At 44.8% G+C, this 14,670-nt stretch overlaps 3 protein-coding genes and 1 pseudogene across 14 annotated transcripts in view; 1 reads left to right on the top strand and 3 right to left on the bottom strand.

Moving 5' to 3' along the window:
* Window positions 1–14,670, bottom strand: part of MXRA7 (matrix remodeling associated 7) — a 1,130,960-nt gene that overhangs the window by 446,380 nt on the left and 669,910 nt on the right. The gene's annotated exons all lie outside the window — the stretch shown is intronic.
* Window positions 1–14,670, bottom strand: part of JMJD6 (jumonji domain containing 6, arginine demethylase and lysine hydroxylase) — a 1,042,475-nt gene that overhangs the window by 407,620 nt on the left and 620,185 nt on the right. The gene's annotated exons all lie outside the window — the stretch shown is intronic.
* The window catches only part of SEC14L1 (SEC14 like lipid binding 1), a 76,229-nt gene that overhangs the window by 1,192 nt on the left and 60,367 nt on the right, over window positions 1–14,670 (top strand). The window contains exons 2-3 of the mRNA XM_050764250.1: window positions 460–564; window positions 1,374–1,466. Of these exons, the coding sequence (XP_050620207.1) occupies window positions 1,404–1,466 (63 nt within the window). The 5' untranslated portion in view covers window positions 460–564; window positions 1,374–1,403. The remainder of the gene's footprint in view (window positions 1–459; window positions 565–1,373; window positions 1,467–14,670) is intronic.
* On the bottom strand, window positions 10,266–10,398 carry LOC126940103 (uncharacterized; annotated as a pseudogene).

Here is a 14,670-nt window from a genome sequence, read left to right as displayed (position 1 = left end):
TGTCAGATGGTGGTGGTTTCCACCATGACCTCCTCCTCTGAGAGGTATGCCAGACATACCAGAGAAAGTTCCAAAACTGTTTAAACGTAGTGGTATACATAGGAATTTGATACCGGCGCGGTGGCTCATGACTATAATCGTAGCACTTTGGGACGCTGAAGTGGGCAGATCCCTTGAGCCCAGGAGTTTGAGACCAGCCTGGGCAACATGGGGAAACCCTCTACAAAAGAAAGTATATGGTGGTGCGTTCCTGTGGTCCCAGCTACTTGGGAGGCTGAGGCTGGAGGATCACTTGAGCGCAGGAGGTGGAGGCTGCAATGAGCGGAGATTGTGCCACTCTTGGGCAGCGGAGAGAGACCCTGTCTCCAAAAAAAAAAAAAAAAAAAGAAGGAATCTTGGAAATTTCTGAAATAAAATATATCTTTGTAATCTGTTTTTTTTTTTTTTTTTTTTTAACAGCTAGACTTTGGGCTCCTTGAGGATATTCAGTTTTATATGTTTGAATATCCTCTCACCATGTTCAGCGGAAAATACCATTCTTAATGATTATCCTCAACAAGACAGGTAGGCTCATTCGATTTTTCTTTCTCACTTTAAATAGAGGAGACAGAGGACTGGCAAGTCCAAGTGTGTTCTTAGAGCAAACCATGTAGGCTGACGCTAGAGAATGATTGTGCCCGTAAGGATGGCTCCCCTACTGTGAATTAGGTGTGAACATTTAACCGATTCCTTACAGATAGTAGCTATTTGAGGCTAGAGATTTCAGTGGAGCCTCTTTAGCCAGAGTACTTGGCATCTCTGCCACTTGAAGACAGGTCGCCAAAGCTGTAGTGTACACAGTTAGAAAATAGGAATTGACACTTTTCCTTTGAAGCTAGCTTTTGAGGAGTATACCATAATTTGAGATACAGTAGTATTTTTTTCCAGTTTTATTTCTGTTTTCCCAGAGGTAATATCTTAACACGAGATCATTTTTATTTGGCTTCTGGTAGAAGTTGTTTAAGAGAAAATGATCCAAGCACTAATTATGTTGGTTATTAGAATAATAGAATCATAACAGTTCATTGCTGGAAAGGACTCAGGTCAGGTCATGTAATGAATGCCGAATCCCAGTAAGTCGATGAGGGGATTGGAGCCCCTCTCACACCAGTACTGTTTGCCTCATTGCACTTTGTTCGCTTTTTCTTATTGTTTAATTACCTCCCCCTGCCCTTGTGTATTTAAATATCATCTTTTCATTTTCATGTGCATAGAATTATGACCTATTGTGGTCTCTTTCTGTCGTTAGAATGTGGTATGATGTGTCAGTGCAAACTTACTAATAATTTGTTTCTGCTCTGTGGTTGTTTATCACATATATTTATGTTTTGCAGGTGTGAGAGGATTGCTGTTGTATTTCAATCATGGTGCAGAAATACCAGTCGCCAGTGAGGGTGTACAAATACCCCTTTGAATTAATTATGGCTGTAAGTACTTGACATTTCAATTTACTCTTTGGCTTCTTATTTATAAAATACGGTGTTAGAATTTGATGATCTATAGATTTATTGTTTGTTTCCATGGCGTCACTTGTACTTATTCTGTTTTTATGCTTATGAACTGTATCGAGAGTGTGTAAAATGTTTTTAAAACGTAAGCCTCTGAAAATAAAAATCTGCGCGTTAAAAAAATGCACTTCAGGGTAATGTATGAATTGAAGTTAATTCTCCCTTTGAACACACGGAAGTGGGATTCTAAGCACTTCTTCTTCGGGATTGTGCTCTTTTTTTTCTTTGTTAGAGCAGCAAAGGGATGTGGAGTGTGGTCTCTGCTGCTCACGTGGAAGAGTGCTCTGCCTGTGGGTGAATTCACTTTAGGTAGTGTTAGAACTGAGCACTGTGCGATGGAGTTTTACTCACCTGATTCAAATGACTCAGCTGAATGAGTTTTTCCCCCAGTATCAAATCCATGAGTTCAGTTAGAATTCCACACATGGGGTAAAGTCTTAATTTTCTTTGTTATTTACCTGAAGAATTTGACTGAAAATAAGCATATTACTAGATGCAAAGCAAACCTTTTCCAGTTATTTTTAGATTACTGTAGGGTATTCCTTCTTTTCCTTTCTCTTTTGTGTTATTATTAAGATATACATACCAGAAAATATGATACAGGCAGGAGAATGTGTCTTTCGTGAGCACACACCTGATGAAAACACGTGTGTCACACTCAGCGCACCTGGGATACTGGCACCAAGGTCAGGAAGTCAGGAACCAGAACGTAGGCGACCCAGGAAGAAGTCCGCCCTGGTTCAAGTGAGCCACTGTTTTGACTCCTAACACACAGGGGACTGTTACCTGTTTCTGTTCCTTCTATAAATAGAAACACAGGTGTTTTAGCAGCTGGCTGCTTATGCTCAGTGTATGTTTGTGGGATTTATCTAGATCAATAGTTTTGAAAAACAAAAAGTCCTCTTATAGGAACAATTTACATGAGAGGGTTTGTTTTAAAATTTATTTTTATTTATTTATTCTTTTGAGACGGCGTCTGGCTCTGTCACCCAGACTGAAGTGCGATGGCGTGATCTCAGCTCACTGCAACCTCTGCCTCCTGGGTTCAAGCCATTCTCCTGCCTCAGCCACTCAAGTAGCTGGGATTACAGGCCTGCACTACCATGCCCACCTAATTTTTGTATTTTTAGTAGAGATGAGGTTTCTCCCTGTTGGTGAGGCTGGTCTCGAACTCCTGACCTCAGGTGATCCACCCACCTTAGTCTCCCAGAGTGCTGGGATTACCAGCGTGAGCCACCTCTCCTGGCCTATTTTTATTTTTATTTTTGAGACGGAGTTTGCTCTTGTCGCCCAGGTTGGAGTGCAATGACATGATCTTGACTCACTGCAAGCTCCGCCTCCTGAGTTCAAGCAATTCTCCTGCATCAGCCTCCCGAACAGTTGGGGTTACAGGTGCCTGCCCCCGCACCTGGCTAATTTTTTTTTTTTTTTTTTTTTTTTTTTTTTAGTAGAGATGGAGTTTCTCCATGTTGGCCAGGCTGGTCTCGAACTTCTGCCCTTAGGTGATCCTCCTGCCTCGGCCTCCCAAAGTGCTAGGATTATGGGTGTGAACCACCATACCTGGCCCATTTTTTAAATTGAGGTATAATTTACATCCAGTGAAATGGTCACATGTCAGGTGTACAGTTTGATCAATTTTAACAAAATAATCCCTAACACTTTTGTCAAAAGACAGGACATTTGCGTCCATCCCTCGTGAAGGTTCCTTGGTGTGCCTTCCCTTTCAGGTATGAGGTTTTGGTTTGTGTGTGTGGGTAAGAAGTTCTGTGTTACTCTTAAATATGTGTAACTAGGGCTGTTGAGTATTTTATGTTGTTGACTTACCATGTTTGCCATTTGCATGTTATCTGCGCTGTTTTGGCTTTTGGTTGTATGAGACAAAGACTCTCTCCAGCCAGCTTGGGAAGGAGTTTTGTGAGTGGGAACATGTATAGTGTGATAGGAATCGCAGAGGAATCTGGGAATTCGAGCTGGGATGGGCTGAGCTCCAGAGCCTGGTGGTGGAGGGAGGTTCCTCGCTGCTCTGGGGGCCTCAGCCACAGTTTTTGTCTAGGATTTTGTCCCATGGGACTGTGCCTGGCTCCATGTGCTGGAGCCTTCTCCCCCGCCACCAGCTGGCTGCTTTGCTCTGTCCTGCTTTCCCTTCCTTGTGGCTTCAGCTGGAGGACTTGCTTAGCTGTCCAAAAGCCCTCTGGCCCCAGTTCAACTCTGTGGCATTTCTTGTTGCATTCTTTCAGTTTCTAAGTGACCAATTCCTGTCACATTTCATAGTTCACATCCTTGAGAGAAACTTGATCTAGTTCATTCCCCACCCCCACCCCTGCCCTGGCCCTGGGTTTGAGGATATTGGCTAGCCTGCGGATTGTCTGCCCTGGGTGGGAGGCCTGACCCGTGTTCAGTGAGCTGGGCTGGTGGAGCTGGGGAGGAGGCGCTGGGGTTGTGGGCAGTGGGCAGCGCCGGGTAAGGCAGAGTGGCTGCCCATGGCCCGGGGTGGACACAGGACAGAGAGTTGGGTGGAGTGGCGGATGTTTTCCAAAACACTTGAGTGTGACTTAAAAAGCTTCACGCAACCCTCATAGTTTGAGGCAAAGGCTGGTTTCTTTGCCAAACGTTAGATTTAATAAAGAGGAGGTGTTTGGATTGTGTACGGTTTGGACTTCCTTATTTCCCTTACTTCACTATTTTCAAAATTGTGACGTTTGCCTTGCCGGTTTATGCAGGACTTTACAGAACTCGAAATTCAAATTCTGAGCTGCCACCAAGTTTTTACAATTAAACCATTTTAAAATTTTTGTTCTGAGGTAGTGGCTACTTTCCCTTCTTTTTCTTTCTTCTCCTTTTTTTTATGATTTAAAACTTACTAGTTAGAAACTTTTCTTTTTGCCTCACCAGCTTCAGGAAATTTTCTTTTGAATTGTTAGACAAAAATAAATAAATAAACCCACAGACGCATGCACACGCATGTATGTTCTTCCACCCTGTAGTATAAAGAAAATATTTTGAAATCCGAAAATGAAGTATGTTACCTTTTTCCTTCCAGAAGTAGACTGTGGGTGATGTTTGTGTGGTGTGTTTTGCTCACATTTCTTACTGTAGTTATATGGTATAAAATCCTCAGTATTTACTTTATTTTTTTCTCATTGAGGAAAACAGTAAAATGAGTTAACCTGAAAATGTCCTTTCCAGTTCAGCATTCAGAGTGAGGAAAGAGGTATAGATACAGTTAAGGTGAGAACGGAACTGTATTCTGCCGACGTATTTGTGAGCACGTCAGAAAGCGAACGTGCCTCACTAGAATGCATGATGGCGTCAGGAGTGGCTGGCAGGTGCCCGGCACGCAGTCACGGGAGGTGGGTCCAAGTCCTGGTTTATGTGAGTCCTGTGAGGTGAGAGAGGGGGGAAAAATGCCACCCACTCAACTTAATGCCCTTGTTTGTTTGTTTTAACCAAGAGTTTACTTGTAATTTACTATTGCCAGAAAACTGTTTAGGTAAAAAGTGTCGAGTATAAATAGGTACACAGTCGGGTCAGATATGTTAATTGCATCTCACTTGATTTAATGAAAATTTACCATTTGTTTTGAGGTCAGTACCATTAAAAAAAATGTTAAAGTTCTCATTAACTCGCTTCAGTGATATTTACATAGGCAAAATTGAAGTGGAGGTTTTTCAGTAGGCATTTGCGTGGTGTTCTTTCGTTAGATACCAACCCAGAAACAGAATGTCAGAGCTTTCAGCGAGTTGGAGAAATCACCTAGCTCAACCCTCCCTGGGAAGGAGGGCGGGGAATCCGAGACTCTGAGGTGGTGAAACTTACACAGGTAGTGCCGAGATCTGATTCTGGGATTTGGTGTTCTTTTCTCATACTGTGCTTCTTCCTCCTACCCACGGGTGTGTACCTGAAACATTTTAGGAAAGAGAAATCAAAACTTCTTGGCCACACACAAACGAAAGCCTCACACCTGACAGGGAGGGCACACCAGGAGCCTTCTGGTGGGATGGTTGCGCATGTCCTGTGTTTTGACAAAGGTGTGAGAGACTCATTTTTTAAATTGAGTTATAATTTACATACAGTGAAATGGTCACATGTCAGGTGTACAGTTTGATCAGTTTTAACAAAAGGGCTACGCTTCCTGGCTTGTGGGGAGGAGAAATGAATCAGTGAAGAACACGCTGATTGATTGTGCCTTAAAGGCTTTACGATCTCATGGGGGCATAGTGATATGATCCCACAGATTAGGAACGTAGAGTGGGAGGTATAATTCTAGGGTGCTTGAGTTGAAGTGTTTCTTTTGGAAATTTCTAAGATAAAGCACAAACTTTAAAAGTTAAACATGGTCAAATGCAACTACCCCCCTCCCCCCATGTTAATGGCTCCTCAATAAAGGCTTCAAAGGGAAAATGAAGGAGGCGGGAGGCCACCTAGTGTAGGAGGGCAGGGTGGGAGAGGTCAAGGTCAGGAGCCCTTAAGGAGAGTTGTGGGAGAGAGGGAAGAACATGAGAGGCCACCTTCTGGACCCAATTTCTGTGGTGACAGCCGCAGGTGAGACGATGGCTTGGACTCAGGTCTGTCTTCTGCTGAGGACAGCTGTCCTCATTGTGACCGGTGGGAACACACGAATAGGCTCCACTAGCTCCTGTGCATCCCAGAAGCTGCTGCCCTGTCCAGTGCCGTTTCTGCCTGGGCTTTCCATGACACAGCAGATGCGGTCACCTCATTCTTTGCTCTCTCCTTTCCTCTCCCTCATCCCAGTTTCACTGTGCTCTAGGAGTGCTGGCATTCTCCAGGAACCCCTTCAGTGTCTCCGTCCTTTCAACAGACACACCCTTTAGACTGTGCCTTCAGGAACCAAGGCACCTGCTTCTGTCCCTCTCTATCCCAGCACTGCCATCGTTGCAGCGTAAGCCCCTCTCTTTGCAGGGAGAGACCAGGGGTCCCTTGTTCCTTTGCGCATTTACATCTTCCATCCCATAGGTCACTTTGCGCTCCCCTGCCACACACTTTCCATTGTGTCTGTCCTGTGTTGAAGGCTTTCCTGTTATCTGTCCTCGCACATCTCAGCTCCTGTGCTTTTTTCGGCAAGGCCCTTTGTGGCTGTGTTCTGCCCGGTCCGTTTAACCTTATTTCATAATTATGCACACTTCCCAGCTTGAACTTGAACGTTTGTTTCTGTCTTGTTCCCGTTGGCCCGGACGCACAGTGCCGTTTCCTGCCCCCTCTTTTCTTTTTTCTTTTCAGACTTCTCTGCCTCAGATGTTTGCCATTCCCCATCTGTCTCTCCAGATCTTACCCATCTTGTCCTTCCCCGCCTCCCCGCTGCCTCTGAAGACTCCATTCATGTTTCTCTCCCTTCCCCAGGATACATTCTTAACGTTGGAGTCGGTATTAGGTACTTTCACTTGCAGTGGGAGTTTCTTTATTCACAAAGCCTCTTGAGTGTTGCTCTCCAACTATTTTGTGTGTCCTTCCAGGGCAGTGACCTTGCCGGTTATTTGTCTTGTTCTCCCAAGCACGGGTGCTAAGGACATAGTCTGTAGGCATGCAGATGTGTGTGACTTGTTCACACAAACTGTGAGGATGAGGACTTGGTGAATGGTGGACATTCAGATCTAAACTGTATCTCCAGGGCATGACGCCACCTGTCTGTAGTGCAGTTACTTGAGAACTTGGGAGGGTGAGGTGGGAAGATTTCTTGAGGTCAGGAGTTTAAGACCAACTTGGGCAACACAGCAAGATCCTGTCTCTACAAAAAAATAAAATAAAAATAAATAACTGGTCATGGTGGTGGGCCTGTAGTCCCAGCTGCTCAGGAGGCTGAAGAGAGAGGATCCTTTGAGCCCAGAAGGTCAAGGCTGCAGTGAGCTATGGTCACACCACTGTACTCCAGCCTGGGTTACAGAGCGAGACCCTGTTTCACAAATAAATAAGGAAATAAAGTGCATCTCTGCTTCTGTTTTCAGACAAGGGATTTATGTTTTCTACATGGAACAGAAGTAACACGCTATGGTCTCTCAGTTAACCAGTATGTCACCTGGGAGCAAAGCCCTTTTGTGATAAAGTTGGCTAATTTGTTGTTTTTTTTAATTTTCATAAATGTTGCAAAACCTTGTTGGTAAACACTCTCATGGCCGTTTAAGTGGTGTGCTTTTCCAGGTTGAATAACCAAAAAACCTGCTTAGCAGTGTATAGGTTTTGTTTTGGTTTTAAATACTACTCGTTGCGGAGCGGGGCTGGCCCACGGGCAGTGCTCTCGGAGTAACCACAGCTGTTGATTAAACGGCCTAAGTACAGCAGAATTTGTTTCGCTCTCCCGATCCTTTTGCTTTATTTTGTTTTGTACTCTGGCATTTGGGGTTTTTTCCCCTTTCCTCTCAGGTGTCTCATGTCTTCCCACTAAGACCAGAGGAAGGAAGAAAAAGAGATTTGCTTTGAGGCCAGATACAAATCTGTGCCTGCCACAGACCAGCTCTGTAACCTCCTAGGCCGGTGACTAGTGTAAGACTGTTGTGAGGAGGTGCTGGAGTGCGACAGACAGCAGGGGTGAGGGTAGGCGACAGTGACCTGGTGGTGCCACAGCCTCCCCCTCTGCCTTCCAGATACCCTGCCCCATCCCACCTCCAAATGCCAGGGTAACTGAATCAGTTTATAAGTGAGTAAATGACTATGAACGTGTATCTCTGTTACATCAAATAGGCATTTACATTGAAGCTATTTCATCCGTTCCAATTTCATATACAAAACAAGGGAGACGTGAGGGATCCCGGGATGGACTCGCGACTCATGTATCCTACTTCAGGGCGAGGAGATCCTGCTTTTCCTTAATTGGGGCCTTCCTGGAGTGTGGAATTGCCGAGGGAGAACACTTGCTGACGTGGAGCTGTGCCCATGTTGTTCCTCTGGTTGGTTGGGCAGGGGGCACAGGTCCTGCTTTGCCCTTTCTCCATCTTCGTGGCAGCTAGCTGTGTTCAGAAACCATCCATCTTCCCACCCGCTCCTTGCCTGAATATTCTCTGAGCTGCCTGTCCCCTTTTCTCTAACGTTGTTTTCTAACTCTGAGGTCCTGTGCACATCAGATTTTCAGCATTGTTTTAGTTATTAGGAAATATTTTCAGTCTGTCGTTCATCTTCTCAGAGCACATCTTCTTTCTCTCATCCTATATTTCGTCCTTGGGCCTTTTTGTATTTCTGATTCGGTTTTTTTTAGTTTCTGATGGTTAGGTGTGATATTGAAATACATCTTTTTCATTCATCAAGGTATCCTTAGATCTTCCAGCAGCCTAATGTGCAGTAGAATTTGTTTTTACCCAAACTAATAAGCAATCTACTTTTTGGGGTAGCTGTCTTAAAACCCAACTTTGTTCAAGTCTAGAAGTGGAGGGAAATGTTCCGTTTTCTCTGATGATATATAAAAGGACCTGGCCAATTAGTGGGAGATTGTGCTGTCCTCATTTGTAAAGTTGTGAATGCCATCGTGTGAGTCCTGTTGCATTTAATCAAAGCTGGGGTGTAATTAGTCAGATTTACTTGGTTTTGAAAATGGACAACTGGAGTGAGCTTTCATTACGTGCCGCTTTGTAGAGAGCCAGACCTTTTCCCTTGTATTCCGTCTGAGCATTGTGCGTTCCGGCTGGTTTTCCCCATGCTCTTCCTGAGCTGTATCCAAGTGTTTTTAATGTGCTGGAGTGAAGGCAGTTGTGGTGCAGTAGGAAAATATTTCAAGGAGAAATAAAATGGATCAGATTCAGCTTCTTGCCTCTCTTATTTACCTGGTTTTATAAAAACAAACAAAAAACCCCAAAACCTTGTTTTATGGAAAATTTCAAGCATACACAGGTAGAGAGAATCATATAATAAATGCCATTTACCCACCACACAGTTTCACTGTTATCAGCGTCTTGCCGGGCCTGGCACAGTGGCTCATGCCCGTAATCCCAGCACTTTGGGAGGCCAAGGTGGAAGGATGGCTTGAGGCCAGGAGTTTGAGACTAGCCTGGGCAACATGGTAAGACCCTGTCTCTAAAAAACAAAACAAAATCTTACCAATATTTTTATCGGTTCTCCCCACTTTTTTCTTTCCTGGTGTATTAAAGCAGATTTCAGGTGTCTTGTTAATTGGTTGACAAATACTTCAGCGTGCATCTCTAACCTTTTGCTTTTATTATTTTTATTTTTTTTGAGATAGGGTCTTGCTTTGTCACCTAGGCTGGAGTGCAGTGGCATGATTATAGCTCACTGCAGCCTCAAACTCCTGGGCTCAAGGAACCCTGCCTTAGCCTGCTGAGTAGCTGGGACTGCAGGCTCACACCGTGCCAGCTAATTTTTCTTTTTCTTTTTTTAAATTTGAAATTATATTCCTGTTGCTTAAGATTACTAAGGCAGACTTTTTTTTAAAACCTTTTATATTCAGTCTCCATAGAGACTGTCAGAAATGGCCAGTGCAGGCTGGGCACAGTGGCTCATGCCTGTAATCCCAGCCCTTTGGGAGGCTGAGGTGGGTGGATCATTTGAGGTCAGGAGTTTGAGACCAGCCTAGCCAACATGGTGAAACCCTGTCTCTACTAAAAATACAAAAATTAGCCGGGTGTGGTGGCATGCACCTGTAATCCCAGCTACTTGGGAGGCTGAGGCAGGAGAATCGCTTGAACCCGGAAGGCAGAGGTTGTAGTGAGCTGAGGTCATGCCACTGCACTCCACCCTAGGCGACAGAGCGAGACTTCATCTCAAAAGAAAAAGGAAATGGCCAGTGCCAGCTCTATTGCAAGTTGTCTTGTGGTATTGGGAAGTTTTCAATTAGCAATAATCGTGCCTCGGGTAAACGTCATTGACTATGATAGTGCCACTGTGCAAAGAGCCTTTTTTCCTTTTTAAAAAAACCCACCATGTTGGTATCACACCTAACAAAAGTTGTAATAATGCCTGATTTCATCTAATGCACTGTCCATGTTCATATTTTCTCACTTGTCTAAAAAATGTCTTTTGTAAGTTGCTTGGATCCTGCTTCAAATAAAACCATTTGTATTTGGTTATTATGTTTCCTGGGTCTCCTTTATTCTCTAACATTCTCCCTTTCCTTTTGTTTCCTTTCATGCCATTGATTTGTTAGAGAAACTGGGTCATTTGTCCTGTTCAGTTACCTTAACCTTTTGCTGATTTAATTGTTCCTTATAGCAAATAGGTTGTAAGGAGAAGGTGCGGACCTAAATTCAATCAGTGCAGCCACCCTTTAGCAGTTCTCTTTATGTATCTATTATTATTATGTTTTGAGGCAGAGTTTCACTCTTGTCACCCAGGCTGGAGTGCAGTGGCACAATCTTGGCTCACTGCAACCTCCGCCTCCCGGGTTTCAGCGATTCTCCTGCCTCAGCCTCCGAGTAGCCGGGACTACAGGCATGTGCCACTACACCCGGCTAATTTTTGTATTTTTAGTACAGACGGGGTTTCACCATGTTGGCCAGGCTGGTCTCAAACTCCTGACCTCAAGTGATCCACCCTCCTCGGCCTCCCAAAATGCTGGGGTTACAGGCATGAGCCACTGAGCCTGGCTAGCAGTTCGTTTAAACATTTGCTGGCAGAGATGGAAACTAATAGTTAAAACCAGCTGCTCCCCTCTTCTTCCTAGGATTATTCTATGTAATTTTGAGTTGCAAATAAGATGCAAGATTTTTTTCTCCCAAATTAAACTGGGCCATTCTATTTATGGTTACTCCTTATTTATTTATTTTTATAGTTACTTTTTAACCCACTGAATGGGTCCTCATATTTTGTACTGAAAGCAGGTGAGAGGGATTAATTTATTGGCAGCGTTTCTGTGTAGTGCACGCAGCAGGCGCTTGGCAGGAGTCTGGCCTGGGGTTGAGGAGGTGGGTGGTGTTTGTGGTCCGAGGTGCCCAGTTGTGCTGGGCAGTCAGTCCTTGCCCTTTTCTGTTGTCTGTTTTATTAGATCTCTGGATAGGGCTCTTGGGCCGCCTGGGGAAGCTTCCCCAGAGAAGTTCACCGTAGAGAGGATTTTGGTTGGCAGATGTTATAATTGATCCATCTCTCTTGATTTTTGACCTGTATGCTAGTTAAGCAGACATTTTTGTATAGTTCTAGTGGAATTATTTGGCATGTTGTAACAAGAAGCATATACTGCGTTGTAATTTTCCTGAAAGATACAGTTTGATGTTAAGAGGACTTGAAAGATACAGTTTGATGTTAAGAGGACAGCAGCCCTCTGTATCCTCGTGTTCTGTACCCACAGATACAACCAACCATGGATCAGAAATGTTCAGGAGAAACAATAAAAACAACGTAACAATAAAACATAATATGAATAAAACACATGTAACAACTATTTACATAGCATTTACATTGTATTTTGTATTATAAGTAATGTAGAGAGAATTTAAAATATATGGGAGGGCTGGTTGTGGTGGCTCACATCTGTAATCCCAGTGCTTTGGGAGGCCAAGGCGGGACAATCACTTGAGGCCAGTAGTTTGAGACCAGCCTGGGCAACATAGCAAGACCCTGTCTCTATGATAAATTTTTTGAAAAATGAGCTGGGTGTGGTGGCGCATGCCCGTAGTCTTAGCTGCTCAGGAGACTTGAGACAGGAGGACTGCTTGAGCCTAGGAGTTTGAGGCTGCAGTGAGCTATGACTGTGCCACTCTGGCCTGTGTGAACAGAGCGAGGCCCTGTATCTAAAAGATGTGTGTCTGTGTATATGAGAGGATGTGTGTAGGTTAAATATAAAATGTAAATGCCTCTCCATTTTTATATCAGGGACTTGGGCATCCACGGGTTTTGGGATTGGAGGGTCATCCTGGAACCAGTCCCCTACAGATACCGAGGGAGGACTCTGCTGGGCCCTTCCCCGCCCCCCCCCTTTTTTTTGTTAAGGAAAGTCTCTCTCTGTAATTATGGATCAATATATAAAATAATTGCTGTGTGTATCTTTATATGTACTGGATCAATTTTCCATTCAGAAATCTGACCTGTTTTTCAGTGATCTGTACTGCCAGGTGTATCAGTAGAGTATCCGAGGTACTGATAAGCATCCAGTTTGTAAATGTCTTGTGTATTTCAGTAGATGGCTGCATCCTTACTTCTTTTCCTTTTAGGTGTGCGGCCTTCCCCTTCTGATTTGGACTTTCTTTATTCCACTTTCTTGCCTTATTAAGGTGCAGACGGACGGTTTGTTCCTTTTCCTCTGCTTTTGCTGTTTGGGGACCCCCAGTTGTATATTTTGCATTTTCTGGCAATAATAGGTGTTTTAATGAGCAGTTAATGCTCTTTGAGGCATAGCTGTCTGGCTCTTAACTGGGCAGCCCCATTTAAACCTGTGGCTTCACCTGTCACTTTGTAAACCAAAGATCTCAAAGCTTTATCTTCACCCGAGATACCCCCCAGGAGCTTCCAAACTCCAAACCATCTGCCTGCTAGACATCTCCATTTCACTGTCCCAGGCAGATTTCATGCCTCTGAAACAGAGCTCATCTCCTCCTGCCTGCGCAGCAAACACACCCCACCAGAAACAAACACCCACCACACCCACCCACCCCAGTAAAAACCGAACCAATAAAACACCACTCGGAAGCTCTCCCTTTCCCCTGAGCTGCTGCTTTAGATGCTCGGCCTCACAGGTACCTTACCCGCAGAGCAGAAACCCAGGCATCCCTGGCAGCCTTCCCTCCTCACCCCTCAGTCTTGGTGGTGCCCAGATGGGAGCTGGCAGAGATGTCTCCTGGATGGGCGCTCTCTTTGCTGTTCTGTAGCCTTGGTGGCTTAGCCCCAGACCACTCCTCCCGACAACAGCCTCTGGACCCTGAGTCTACCCCTCACTCTTCTGCTCTTCCTCGGGGCTGCTGCCAGAGAGGTCAGTGCATTGTAAACCTGACTCTGCTGCCTGCAAGTCTCAAATAATGAAGTGGCTGTACCTCATCTTTATTTATTTATTTTTTAAATTTTTTGAGACAGAATCTCGCTCTGTCGCCCAGCCTGGAATGCAGTGGCACCATCTCAGCTCACTGCAGCCTCTGTCTCCCTCCTGCCTCAGCCTTCCGAGTAGCTGGAATTTCAGGCGTGAACCACTTTGCCCAGTCCATGCACCTCATCTTTGAGATGAGGTTCCCAGCTTAAGCTTGGCTCCCAGAATCCTTTGTCATTGGCCTTCTGCCTGTCCCTGCAGCCTCCTCTCTACGGCCAGGCCTCCACACCCACTGCACAGTCTAATTGTGTCGAATTTCTTGCCGTTTCCTAGGTATACCATTTTTTGTCAGGTCTTGGTGCCTTGACCACATACTTGCCTGGAACACCTCTCCTCCTTTCTCACTGGGCTGGGTCTAGCTGGCCGCGTGCAGCTGCTCCTGGTAGAGAGTCCTTTCTGTGAACTGGCAGCCGCTGTAGGGTCCTGACACTCCACTGGTCTCTCTGCCTCTCTCTGTCACCTTCCCTGCAACTGCCAGTGTTCCCAGGGTGAGAATCAAATCATCGTGCTCTCAAAAACGGATTTCTTGGCCAAGTGCAGTGGCTCACACCTGTAATCCCAGCACTTTGGGAAGCCGAGGCGGGTGGATCACTTGAGGTCAGGAGTTCGAGACCAACCTGGCCAACATGGTGAAACCCCCGTCTCTACTAAAAATACAAAAATTAGCTGGGCGTGGTGGCACACATCTGTAATCCTAGCTACTGGGGAGACTGAGGCACGAGAATTGCTTGAACCCAGGAGGCTGAGGTTGCAGTGAGCCAGGATCATACCACTGCACTCCAGACTGGACAACAGAGCGAGACTCAGTCTTAAAAAAAAAAAAAATTTCTCTGAAGAGTAGATGGGTCTTGCAGTGTATGTTTTTGTTTCTTGCATCACTTGTACTCTGTCAGTGAAATTTTGTTTTTTTTTTTTTTTTACTCTAATCCCATGACATAATGAAAATTTTGAAAAAAGGCTACATTGGAACATAGTCTTTTGGTCAGGTGTGTTTACTGTTTATGGTTCAAAAGAATCTGATGCAAATCATGTTTTGTGAGTAAAATAGTTCAGTGAACTGAAGCTTATAATCCCTCTAGTTGCCTGAAAAGCGTGTCCTGGTTTATGTGTCACTTAGCGTTTTGAGTGGCTTTTCTCCTGTAGTGATGAATACAA

The sequence above is a fragment of the Macaca thibetana genome, chromosome 16 (genome assembly GCF_024542745.1).
Source record: "Macaca thibetana thibetana isolate TM-01 chromosome 16, ASM2454274v1, whole genome shotgun sequence".
Taxonomy (NCBI): domain Eukaryota; kingdom Metazoa; phylum Chordata; class Mammalia; order Primates; family Cercopithecidae; genus Macaca; species Macaca thibetana.
The sequence above is the reverse complement of the archived record's forward strand: the minus strand, read 5'-3'. Positions and strand labels throughout refer to the sequence as shown.